This window comes from Heteronotia binoei, chromosome 6 (assembly GCF_032191835.1).
Source record: "Heteronotia binoei isolate CCM8104 ecotype False Entrance Well chromosome 6, APGP_CSIRO_Hbin_v1, whole genome shotgun sequence".
NCBI lineage: Eukaryota > Metazoa > Chordata > Lepidosauria > Squamata > Gekkonidae > Heteronotia > Heteronotia binoei.
Window position 1 is genome coordinate 88,927,269 of NC_083228.1, and position 13,500 is coordinate 88,940,768.

At 43.4% G+C, this 13,500-nt stretch overlaps 1 protein-coding gene across 3 annotated transcripts in view; it reads right to left on the reverse strand.

Moving 5' to 3' along the window:
- BOK (BCL2 family apoptosis regulator BOK) overlaps positions 1–13,500 on the reverse strand; it is a 36,883-nt gene that overhangs the window by 2,188 nt on the left and 21,195 nt on the right. For 2 of the 3 annotated variants that reach the window (XM_060242141.1, XM_060242139.1), the window contains exons 3-4: positions 11,348–11,476; positions 365–528 (exon numbers count right to left, since the gene is read on the reverse strand). In XM_060242141.1, coding sequence (XP_060098124.1) covers positions 365–528; positions 11,348–11,476 — 293 coding nt within the window. The remainder of the gene's footprint in view (positions 1–364; positions 529–11,347; positions 11,477–13,500) is intronic. The other variant, XM_060242142.1, reaches the window with a different exon arrangement.

A 13,500-nucleotide genomic window follows, 5' to 3' on the forward strand; every position in this document is an offset into this window, starting at 1 on the left:
AGATACTCTCTGTGTGTGTGCATTACACACATGCACACAGAGTATGTGCCTTTAAGGCAACAGGATTGAGTTTATAGAAAATAAGCTACCAGGTCATGAGCAAATGAGGTTAGTGGCATCATGCTGGAAGCTTGATGGCAAATATAGTCAGGGTTGTGGGAGGTCAGGCACAAAGCTATAGTATCATGGAGAGGAGGTATGGTTACCACAGGTTTTGCTAGACTGTTAGCAAAGCTTCATGAAGGGAAATTTGTCTTGCATTGCCCTGCATTATGCATGCTGGTAGCTAGTTATGTTCTTGCCAATAACTTTCCCATAACTTATACACACTATAAGCAGTGTTGTAAAACTCAGTGCCACTTACCCAGCCTCCTCTCCTCTTAAGCCACGTCACTAAGGTCTTGCGTACAAATTCCCCCAAGCAGTCTACGATGGTGTGGACCATGGCTGGCTGGGCATGTCTAACACAGTCCACGGCCAACCCAGCTGCCACAGCATAGAGTGATACCACCTTACCCCATGTGATGCCTGAAAGGAGAAAATAAAGACTTTTCCACAGGGCTGTTATGAACTTAGAGGGTAAAGGACATGTTGTGAAGCCAGACAACCATCTCCAGTGTTCATATGTATACAATTTTTTGCAGTTTTGCATATAAGTAACAAATTACTTCCAGCTAGACTGACTGATGTCTAAAAGAGAAGCAATAGTGCCTTATGGAGTGGCTGTGGAATAGAATTTAGTACTAATTGACCATTAGGGGCCGGGGCTATTGCTCAGTGTTGGAGCACATGTCTTGCATGCTTGCTTCAATTAATGTCATCTTTAGTTTTGAAAAGGATCTTGAATAGCAGGTGTTGAAGAAAGATTGTTCCCTTCTGAGACCCTGGGGAGTTACAGCCAGTCAAAGCAGACCATACTGAGATAGATGGGCCAATGACGTGGTTCTGTATGAAGCAACTTCATATGTTCATAAACAGGAGTCTTGTGGCACTTGGAAGACGAACGAAACAGTATCTTCCTAATGCTAATGGTTTTTTCATTCACCATACCCTTAGAACTAGGCAACTGTTCTAAGAACTGGAGATGGGCAGTTCTTAAGCTCTTGCTGGAAACCAGACAATGGAGATGGTATCTGAAGTAACTCCCCTTCGATGTATATTCCACCTATGTTCTAACAACAAAGAGGAGAAACTCTAAGACTAGGGCACAGGGCTGCTGCTGTTAAGACACCAAAACAGGTCTAGAGCAACACAGTGTTTGAAAACTTGCCCAGCTGCAGATAGTATACAAGTTCCTGGGTCTAAATTTGAGAATTAAATTAGTAACTCACACCAGCATCCCGAAAAGATAATTTGGAAAAAATGAGAACTGCAACGAAAAAATAAAAGGAGAGATAATTTTTGCAAGCAGCACACTTTGAACAGAAGATGAAGTCTCGGCTGCAAAATCAGACATGGATGTCACAAGAAGCAAACAGAGTTTCTCACTCTGCTTGCTGCACCAGCAGCTGCTGTGATAATTACAATATAGTGCTCTCATTAGTGAGGATTTCTGTTTCTCCTACTGCAGTGTGACACCTATAATTGCCAAGTCTTTCCTGTCATCTAAAAAAAGCAATTCAAGTGTAATCCTATGATTTAAATTTCACAAAGAGGAACACAATGTTTTGTCAAGTGGCATGGAAGAACCCACCTGCCTGGCTTCCACTTGTTTGTTTAAATCATTTCTAAGAAACTAAATCCAGTTCTTCAAAGTGGGACAGTGATTTATAGTCTGCTCTGCATAGGCTCCTACTCCCACAAAAGGATCAGGTCTGGCAGCTTAGGGGGTGTTTTTTGATCCAGTTCCGGATGCTCAAGTAGCTCCTCTTTTCAGGTATGGAATAGTTATCCCAATGAAATGCTGTGGGAAATCAAAAGTTTGCACACTATTTTGGCTGGTCCTAACATCTTTGGTGTTTCATGTAGCACCTGTGGCTTGAAGCATCTTTTGCTGATCTTGGTACCATTATGCTCTGGTTATATCAAGATTTGAATATTATTGCCAACACATTTTACACGGGGCTGACTCTGAAGACCTCTTGGAAACAGCAATTGCTCTAAACTACTGCAGGCCGGGTGTCAACAGATGCATACTTGCATTGTGCATATTATGTCTATTCTGAAAGACCCCCAGTTTGTTGTACAAGGCGCTGGCCATGACCTTTGAAACTGTTAATGGTCTGGAATCAAGGTACTTTGAAGGACAGCCTGCTTCTGTACTATTCTGCTGGTTTACTGAGGCACCTTTGCCATCTAAACAGAGGTGGGCAGTGAGTCACAAAAGGGCCTTTTCTGCAGTGGCACTACAGCTGGGGAATACCTACCCCCAAGAGATTCACCTAGTGTGAGGAAAAGACCCCTTTTTCCCCAAAACATAAGTCACAAGCAAGGTTGCCAGTGCGCCTGGAGAAGTGGGCTTGCTCCCGTCTGGCTAGAGAGTGCGGGCAAAGCTACCCAGAGGCATAACGGGACTTGTGTGTGTTTCTAGATACAAGTGGTGTGGGTATTCCAACCAGGTATAGAGCGTTTGCCCACCCACGGATATTTCCCCGTCGCTGCACGGGCCAGCCAGGGAGTGGAAGAGATCTGCGCCGCTACGGAGCTGTCCGGGCAAATTGTTTGGTAGTGCTGGACATGGAATCCACCGTGTTAAGCCAACACCAAGCATAGCCATCTTCCCAGCAGGCTGGACTTCATTCCTTCGTGATATAACGCTCACGTACACACCTCAAGTCACCCTCAGCCCACAAGCAACCTGTTTAGCCCATGAATGGAATAACAGCTCAACTATTGATGCTCTTTATCTAGCAAAACACTGGGCAGAGGCCCCCTGCCCAAGAGATCAAAGAGTAAGAGGAAGGGCATTTCCTGGCACATCCCAGTCTTTGATCTACACCGGGGAGACCTAGGTGCATATTTGATTCCCTATTGTCACCTCTTCAAACAATCCCATGCCCCCAACTATTTCCATACTGATACCTGTGGAGACGTCCCAGACCCTGGCGCCACCTGGAAGTTTCTAGGATGCCCAGAACTAAGGTAAAGCTCATTGGTCCAAGCAAACACCCAATCAGGTGTCATCAAGGAACTCACCATTGGTCCTGATGGTGCCCAACCTCCGTGGTCATCACAGAACCTCCCCATCTCTCCTCCCCGTTACCTCCCATCCCCTAAGGGGCCAAAGGAGCCCTTATAACCTCTGACCCCACTCCACTCGTGTGTGCTTCTATCAGTATCCCGCATCCCGCTGTATAGATCCATCCCCAATTCCTGATCAGTTTCGGGTCCTCCCCCATCCCCTCAACTATCGCCACTGGAGACTTCCTGGAAGACTACGATGGTAAATATCACCCTGTCAGTGTATCCATCTATGTTCCCCTATCGATCTATCTATGTCTCTTAGACCTGTGTGAATGTGTGATTGAATTGCATTTTACCTTGTGTGAAAGAGCTATATTATTCCAAATAAAGCACAACTGGTTTTTATCAAATTGGAGTCCCTTCATTGAGCAGTTACTCTCTGGATGGTTGAGCCTGGTATATATTGGTAAAAAGATCCCTGTTTTGAGCCAGGTGCCCACCTGACTAATTCCCCAACCTCATTTTGGGGGTATTTGGCTTAACACTAGTATCCTTTATATGACTTAGATGTCAGGTTAAGCTGTTTTGCTTCAGATGGCATTTGCTTAATTAGGTGATATTATTTATTCTGTTCCTTCTCCTGCTTTGGATAACTATCTCCTGGATTTTCAGCTTATAAAGAATTTTTATTGCCACTATGAAACCTTAGTGACCTATTTTACGTTATGTACACTATTTGATGCATGCATTTATATGCTGTTATTTACATTCCTTATCTGCTCTTGGCATTTTATGTTGTATTTTACATTTAATGATTTGTTTCATTCTATTGCTATTCACCATGTGGGCATTTTATTTTCCTTTTTTTTTATAAAGGCAAGATTTAACAATTAAAAACTTCACTGCAGCAAACAAACAAATCCCACAGGCTGGGTCTTATGAATCCATTGCATTAATGATGCCTGTTGTGCTAGAACAAGTGTCCTCATACCATAGGATGATTTTGCCACTAGAGGAATGAATTCAGAGAACTTGACTCCAAGAGAACAAAACCATTATTATCTGGCATCTAAACAACAGTAGCACAGGTACTAGCCAAACATCCTTTGGGAGGGTGTTACTACAGAAGTCCCTGGCTCCATTTGCTGCTTGTCTGACTTCAGAAAGCAGAGGCAAACACAGCAGGGCTCCCACAATAACCTAAGATAGCAGCTCCTGAATGGTGCATCAGGACCCAAAAGGGTGAGCAGGGAGAAGAGGCGCTGGGAGGCTTGGCAGCAGATGTGGGTTTTCCTCTACATAATGCGTAAACCAGCAGTGAAACACATAGCTTGTTGCTCACTAATGTTATACAGTTATAATTAATAAACACGAAAAATGTAAACTTGTTCCATATTTTACTTAATTTATAGCCCACCACCTTTCTCTCCACTGGGGACCCAAAGCAGCTTACATCATTCTCTCCTCTATTTTATCCTCACAACAATCCTGTGAGGCAGGCTAGTGTAGGGTGTGTGACTGGCCCAAGGCCACCCAGCAAGCTGCCATGGCGGAGTGGGGAGGTTGGGCTGAAAGAGAGGGACTAACCCAACACTTTGTGGCAAAGCAGGGATCTGAATCAGAGCTACCAGATCCTAATCTCAGACTATACCCATTTTAACATGCTGGCTACTTCTATACACATACATGTGCTGCCAAGTCACAACCAACTTAAGGTAACCCCCAGCAAGAGTCTTTCAAGGCAAGTGAGAAGCAGAGATGGGTTTTGCCTTTGTCTTCTCCCTTCTTGGTGGTCACCCTTCCAAGTATCACCCTGCTTAGTTCCCACGATCTGACAAGAGCAGACTGCAACATTTTGCCTTCTCTCCCCTCGTTACCTCTAGCCCACTTAAAACTAATTTCTTCTTTCACCTGAGTGTTTGCTTCCCAACACTGATTTTTGGTCCATTTTTGTAGGATGCAACATCCATTCTCTGTCACACGATAGCCAGCTCTCCTACCTCCTCCATCTTTTAACATCTGTAGCAAAATACTTAAAGCCCTGTCTGACCAGAATGTGGGAGTTCACAGATGGCTCAGAGACAGACTGCTTGTTCCTCTACCTCCCCCTTGCCCACCCACGTGCTTCAAGCAGCATTCTTCATCTAATGAAAATACCCCTCCTTCCTATTTGAGCTCAGCAAAAATAAGCTGCTCCTTTACGACACCCCAGAACCACCCCAACTTCTATCTTGATGTATCTGTCCTGCTAATAAATGCGTGCAAACCAGAGAGAGAGAGAGAGTGACAGAGACAGAGAGTTCAGCAAGGAATCCACCCCCACACAGCAGTGTACTGCTGCTGCTTTAAAAACAGATCTCCATTTCACAGCTGGCAAGTAATGCAAAAAAGCTGTCTCTGTTGAGATTATTTTTTTAGAGCAGCCCAATGGAAGCCAGCCGTGGAGCTGAGGTATGTAAATACTGTGCACCACAGAGGAGGGAGAACAAATGAAAATGTGCTGGATAGGAGCCCCCTGCATCGGCCTCCCAACCCCTGGAAAAGCTCCAGGAAGCCATGTGGGAGAAAGCATCTGGTCAGTCTCTGAGCTCACAAAACCACACTTCCCTTGCTTGTATAAATAAATCTATCCCACTTCATGATCAAAGCACACAACTCTTCCCTTCAGTCCTCAAAACAACATTCAAAGCCACATTTCAGCAGCTGGAGAGGCAGAATGGGAAAGCAGAACCAACATCATGCAGGCACAACACATGCTAGCCTTCCATACTGTCAGCTGCAATTATTTATTTACATTTACACCCTGCTTCAGTGTGCACCTAGAGCAACTTACATCATTATCCTCTCCTCCATTTTATCCACACAACAACCCTGGGAAGCTGAGAGAGAATGATTGGCCCAAGGTCACCCAGCAAGTTTCCAAGACAGAATGGAGATTCAGATCTGTCTCTCTCAAATCCTAGACCAACACTATAACTGCTACACCACATTAGCTCTCATACAGGAACAGGAAAAAAATCTTTTCCAGGTGTTCTATGATGACAGAATGAAAGTGTGCTGGGGAGCAGGAACCACAGTGGCAAGCTCCACCCTGGCCCAAACACATTCATTGGAGTGTGTGCATACAGCATATGCATGTACACTAGAACACACATCTCCATGCAACCAAGAACCTGCTTAGTTGGATTCCTAGTTGTTCATCACATGCATGCATTTCAGAGACTGCATGGAAGCCAGGGTGGGACTTGCTACTGCAACCTGCTTCCCACCCACTTATGTTTATTCTGCCCATTTATAGGGCATCTGAACAGTGCATGCTTGCTAAGCTCAGTATTATTGGCAAAGTTTGCACTTGGCCAGGGACCAAGGGTGGAAGGAAGCAGACTCCTCCTCAAGTAGCTACCAATGAAGGACAGGCATTCATGGCCCCGCTCATTTTTCCTTGGCCTATGACAGGAAACATCATAATCTAGTCAGCCCCTGGGCACAGTAGGACAACACCTCCAGAAGTGCCCTCTTTAAAGCACTGCATTTCAGGTAACTTTAGGACATACACTTGAAAGTTTGCTTTATGCTTTTGCAAGTGCTTTAGTACATGTTGATTAATTACTGTAATAAAGGTCCTTTACTGAGAAGAAATGCAACCAGATATTGTCAATTAGGACCCTTTCCCATTCCGTATTTGTTCTTTCATCCATGAAAACTCTGCTTTTAGCAGCTCTACAACTGTCCAAACAAAACAGAAATTGAGCCAACCCATTGCCTAATGTTCATGGACTCCAAGCGCCCATAGAGTTTCATCAAGAGCTTATGATCAAGCCCAGCATTCAAGCTCTGCAGCACAAAAACAAGAAAAAACTGCCATCACTCCTGGCCTAGTAGTCAAGTTTGCTTTCAGACTACAGATCCACACAACCAAGGGGCACTGAAAGAGACAAAGACAGATCCTTTACATTTTTATTTACTACTCTTGGATAGCCATGTCTGCATGCTGGGGCGGGGGGGGGGGGGGCGGTGTCTTTATTGGAGAAAAAAACCAACGGGGGGGGGGGGAAATTCTCCCTCCCCCAAGCTATGATCAGGCAATCCCAGGTTCAAATTCCCTCTCCACCATGCATTAAGTGAATGTCTTTGAGCTAAGCATTTTCCTTCAGCCTTTGCTACCTCATTGGGCAACTGTGAGGGAAGAAGAGAGAACCATGCCCTACCATCCTTCAAGGAAAGGTAGGATAAAAATAGGACAGAGCCTTCTGAACCTACCTGCTTCACCATTCCCTTTAAAAATGGAGCTCCACAGGACAGCAAGGAAGGATGGTGGTGGAAGCAACAAAATAAGAGGCACAGCAATAGCATCCCATTTCAGCTCATCTAAGATATTGACATAATTTCCTAGAGAATATCTGGCAACCCTGCTTGGTTGAACAGGGTTTTGTTTTTTTTTAATCGGCAGAACAATACTACCCTCTTTGCTGGGAGCTGAATCCACAGCTCACACTTGAAGGTACTGCCTTGCCATCTCAGTTTATAATCTAGTCAGGGGACTAATTGATGTGAAAATGGTCTTAAATGCTGACTGATCACAGAGTGACATGGGAATGAAGGTCCATATTCAGGCTATGGGGAGCAAACATCTATGGTATTTATGGATAGCACACAAACAAGTGAACAAGAAAGAGAGGAAAAGGCAGGTGGCTCAAGGTTTTTGCTTCCCCAATCTTTTACCCTAAAGTTATGGACTATTTATACTCCAAAAATATTCAATGAAAGTCAAATTCATTAGTCAAAACAAGGTATGCTAACTTAATTTGCAGACATGGGTAATATTTGTATGGTTTTATTCTGACCACAGAGGGTCAGCAGAATTTGGAATACTTGAATAATGGAAGAAGAGCCTTCTCCCCTCCTTGAATTGTTCCCACAGGGAAAGGGGTGGTGGAGGAACTAATGTCGTAGTTTGCCCCATATAGTGTGCTAGATTTGGTCTCCCTACCTTTACCTGCTAATATGAACTCCAGGCAGTCTGTGATGGGAGCAATATAGTCAAATGTTTTCCTTAGTTCCATTATACACTGCAATGGAGCTGCCATTTGAGGTTTAAGAAAGAGTCAGTTAAAAAAGAAAAGAAAAGCTGCAGAACTAGACTTTGGACCTGGTTCTATGGCCAGCAGGTGCTGCCAAATGGAAGAGTCAATGGGAGATGCATAAGAGGGTCTGAAACTGTCACAGAATGCCAAGGATATCAGATGTGAAACAGGCACCTATGTATTTTTAGACGTTTGCCCTTACCCATAGTGGCAATGAGGAAAGAATTGGGTTTCTGATGCTCACACTGATTTTATGTATTTTTCAGACAGAAAAACAATAACATGTAGAAGCGCTTCACAGCTGAGGCACAGCTGGTGTGTATTTTGTACCCAGCTTTGTACCAGAGTACAAATACATCATAGCACTGTAGCGGCAGTTTTCATGTCCCTTTCCAACTTTACCTCTGCAACTATTTTTGGAACCCCTTCCCCCCTGCCCCAAATCAAGCATCCTATTATTACAGAACTTTTAACATTAAAGACTCATTCCTGAAACACTGCCTCCATCTGCTTTCTGTTTTCCATTGCTAAATCTGGTCTTGATTTTCAAAGAGCGGAATGTCTGCCTGTCTGAGGCACAAGCCAGCCTGTATTTTACTGGCTTTAACAGGATGTTGATTGGGCCTTCTAACTATTTGCTTGGATCCTGTCACAAAAGTCAAAATGTCCCTTCAAATGAATTACATTCACTCTCTTAAACTTCTTAACAGCCTAAAATGGGTCATTTGAATCACTGATGACACTTTGAGGAGTTCATGAGATTCATAGGAGGGGATGGAGAATAACTCTGAGTCAGAAGGTTAGTCTGAGAAAAACTAATACATCTTTCACGACTATTTAAAACACATTCAGTGGATAGTTCTGAATTGCCAGCAGATGAGGAAGAACCCTTGGAACATTCTTCTGCTAGCTTGGCAAATTGTAGGTGGGGGGGCGTCATTTGGCCAAAGCAAAAGTGGAAGTCATTGAGGCTTGTTGAAGGAATGCTTCCATGCATGACAGACATTTTAGAGTTCACTGCCTACCAACCAAGGGTAACTGCAGGAGTTCACAATTCAAAGAGAACTATTAAGTTAAGGGGCACACATTTCAAAAACACGGGTGATTTCCTGGAATCTTCTACAAAAGGGAGCAGAGATTCACCACTGTGCATATTAAACCTTCACCAGCTTCAAGAAGAAAACTAGAAAGCTTCTGCAAGCACAGGGCAGCCATAGGACTCTACTCCTTGTGCTTCTGTCTTGACTTGCAGAAGATAAATACAGGTTGTTTGCACCAACCTTTTTAAAGGCCTTCTGGTGCATACCTGGTGCACTACCACCAATCTCCAATGTATTCCATTTTAGTCCTCCCTAGTCAATCTACACTGCAATCCCAGGATTTTAATTTAAACATGGCAGATGTCACTGGCCTCATCACCAAATATTCCAGCTTCCAGGCTCCACACCTAAAGAGAAATATTTCTCCCTTCCCCATTGTGCCCAAATTGCTTCTAGCCAAAGTACAAGGAATCCTGAGTTAGGGCCAGTTGAGAAGTCCTAAAAGTGGCTAGTCAACATGTGTGAGTTTCCTCAAATGCACCCCTAGAACCATTTCAGAGTGGGGAAATGGCACAGGACAGAAGACTAGAGCTTCTCTATAACTCATGTCTGAATAATACACAGACACAGGATGGGGACCCTGAACCCAACCTGTATATCCTGTAATGTATAAATCATACACCGTCTCAGGAAGAAGCACATATTTTCAGATGCCAAAGTAAGTATTATCTGACGTTTCCCCCTCATACACACCTATTTTAGGACACTAGTATGCTGAAATGTTCCTCAGTTTGCCCATTTCCCTCTGAAATATTATCCTATGAGCATTCTACTTGTGCACACTGGGGTGTGAATTAACAGCTCATAGAAGTAAAACAGGGAGCTGGTCATCTCTTAGAAATCCAGGGTCAGTCCTAGAAAATCTCTGTCCTGACAATTTAAAAGTCAACAAATGAACAAAGTATTTAAGAACAGCTGCTCTGTACTGGGCCAGGCTGTTTTGTAAATATCAGCGGTTTGGCGCCTTTGCCAGTAATTTCCAAACTCTTTGCTGAAGGAGGCTTACAGTTACATTTTTATTTTTGTCCAGAAGCAACATATCAGCTGCATCATTGTGCTAAAGTGGTTTCCTACCCTGCCCATCATATACAAGCATGCAGTAGTTGTTCGAGTGTCAGATCGGGAAAACTCAGGTCCAAACTCCCCACTCCCCATGGAAGTTCACTAGGCCAGTCACTCTCTCTCAGCCTAACCTCCCACAGGATTGTTGACATGGTATTAAAATGGAGAAGAGGACAATGTTGCAAGCTGTTTTGGATTCCCTTGGGAGAGAGAGACAGGGAATAAACAAATAGACACTTCTCCCTGCCTCTCTGTCAAAGATAAATTCTTCGTTCTTTTTTAAAGGCAAAGAGCAAGGTGGACTTCAGTTTATTTCACAAAGGAGAACTGGGCAGATTTTTTTTTAATTACTGTACTTTGATTTGATTCTGGTTTAAAGTGGTTTTTGTTTGTTCTGGAAGAAAATCAATTCTGCAGTGCCAGTATGTGGAAAATACAGAGTGAAAGGAAACCAGGTCAATCAATATACTCAAGTCAAATTCAGGTACGTAATCCCCAGCTCAAATATATCAAGGATGAAATAACAACCCTTGATCACATAACAAATCCCAAATTTTGGTTTTCCCACCGCCCTCCAAGGCACAAAAAGCAGGCATCTAGGAGTGAATGAGGAATGCCAGCTAGCTGGGAATGGGTTCAATTTCAGCAGTCACAGAAAAGAAGAAACTAGAGATTTCTGAATGCTAAAGGGAGTAATGGCTGACAGGGGTAGTGACCCAAAGGCTAAAACTGACTTCCCCTTCTAGGAAAAGAGGAACAGAAAGAGGTGTGATAATCTCTTCACTTGGTAAAGTGGAAGAGACAAAAAACACATACAGGTTCGTATTAAATCATTAGTGAAGTCTCCATTGCCAACTGCTTCTAGTTAGGATCCTTTGCCAAATGGGCTCCACCCTGCAGGCTGTTCCTAAAACATGCCTGTGCTTACACACCTTGCTTTGTCCTTCCCCTCCCCCGCTCTGGATTGTGGTACAACACCTGAAGCAAAGATCTGAGTTGCCACTGCCAGGAAGGCATCCGTCACCACCGTTTCTGAGTGCAGGGAGATGTTTAGCTGTCGTGCAATGTTCCGGTAAAGGTTGGGCCTAATATACTCCAGTTCATCACCTAAAAAAAAACAAAAAAAACCCAAGCCAGATAGAATATGATGTCACATTTCCATGTAATACTGATCAACAGGGGAAGGAATTCCTCCAGACAAAGACAAGAATTCTGGAGCTTGGTACCATATACAATAGCATGCAGAGGTGTTCTGAGGAGGAACAAGGTTTCTCTGGGCTTCCTAGGAACTTCTTCTGGAACCCAATGCAATCCCATCAACTTGCCCATTTTAAAAGGTAGTTCATACACACAATTTAGAGCTCATTTCAGTGAGGTACAGTTAAATCAGGTTGACATCAGGAGGTCAGCCACACCTTTACATTACAACTTGCCACTCCATCATTCAGTTTCAGAAGAGTGGCAAAAAGATAGTCTGGATTACAGTCACATAATTCGTCATATCAAAAATGGGCTAGAAAAGGCTTTGTGCATCAATCTTAACTGTTTGTAAGGAAAGACAGGTTTAATGGAATTAGAAAAGAGGGAGCTTTGGAAGGGAAGAGGCCTCCAATTTATATTTAGCTTCACTGCTTAGGTCACAGACAACCAAAAATTGTATCTGGAGGTGCAGTTCTCTCCAGGTTGTTGAAGAAAACAAGCAAACAATTACACACACAACATGAACTGTTCTAGCCTAAGGTTCAAACTTTTTAGATGGAACTTCAGATATGTAATTTGCCTCTAAGAAGCATCCACAAGGCAACCCACATCCCAATCAGTGTTAAGTAAAGAAGGGGTAACTCATCCCCCTTGCCATTTCTCTGATAGCAAGTGCTCCCCTAGGCTGTTTTTAGCCCCAGTATTTTGGTTTTTTTTTGGGGGGGGGGGAATAAGTATGCATACTATGTCCATCTTTTTCCATACTACTGAAGTTCAACACCTTTCAATATAAAACAGTGCATGGGATGGAAAAAGTTAACTCCTCGTTTTGCAGGATTCAAATCCGTATTCTGTCCCTCATGTCTAGAGTTCTAACCCCAGAAATGTTGTAAACCTATAGCATTGCTCACTGGATGTCTTGTGCTGTTGGCGGATTGCATCACACTTTGTAAAGTACAAGGAGGACTTTTCAGGACTTTAAGTTAACATTCCTTTTTTATTTCATTTTGCTTCAGCAAACACAAAATAATCTTCATGCATTTCTTATACATAGACATAGTCACCTTCAGGAATTATAGCTCTGATTTTTTTTTTTAAATAAGAGTTGCTGAATTTGTATAGTAGCTCCCACACAATTTTCAATAAATGTAATGCAATACACTGAGAAGGAAAGGACAGCCCTGATGAGATCATACACAACGCAGCCCAACCTCAGCTATGTACCAGATCTTCAATAAAAACAAAAAACCTGCCCTGTTCATTTGTAACACACACCATAGGGGTACTATTGAAAGGAGCATGCCAGCACCTGCAGCTTTTCCTCATGCAGACCCTCTTTCCAGGGGCATTTTTCTCTCAGTCAGGTTCACTCCTGCAATTGAAGGGGAGACCCCCGAATAATTATGAACACCCCAATAATAATAATAAATGAAAATATGGTTTTGTGCCTTCAAAAGAGAATGTCTGAAGCAACATTTAGAGTGACTGTTAAGAGGCCCCCTCAGAGGAGCTTTTGCTAAACTGTTAAAACCAGGCAGCCCAAATGGGTGTGAGTCACAGATGTGTATTGATGGCAGACACGTTTCTATAAGGAAACTCCTTGCTGACTAGATAAGCAGACACACTGAAAAACTACCAGGGAGAAAGGGGAGGGAGGAAGTGAATCAGATAACGTGTAAGGGGCCAGCCTGCATGCTTGCTTTTGCTTAAAGCGGATGGTCTGAGAAGTGTGCGGGGTTCATTATTTTGGGGAGCCTTGATGCTCAAATGAACCTTACTATTGGTGCCAAATAGTAAAATACCTCATTTTCAATCAGTAAGTGTGCGCCTCGTTATTTCCCTGCTACACAATCACAGCCTGACAAGGAGACAGATACCTAAATGCGCAGACTAGGACAAGGTGCCAGGCAGGGATGTGCACAGTTCCTGAG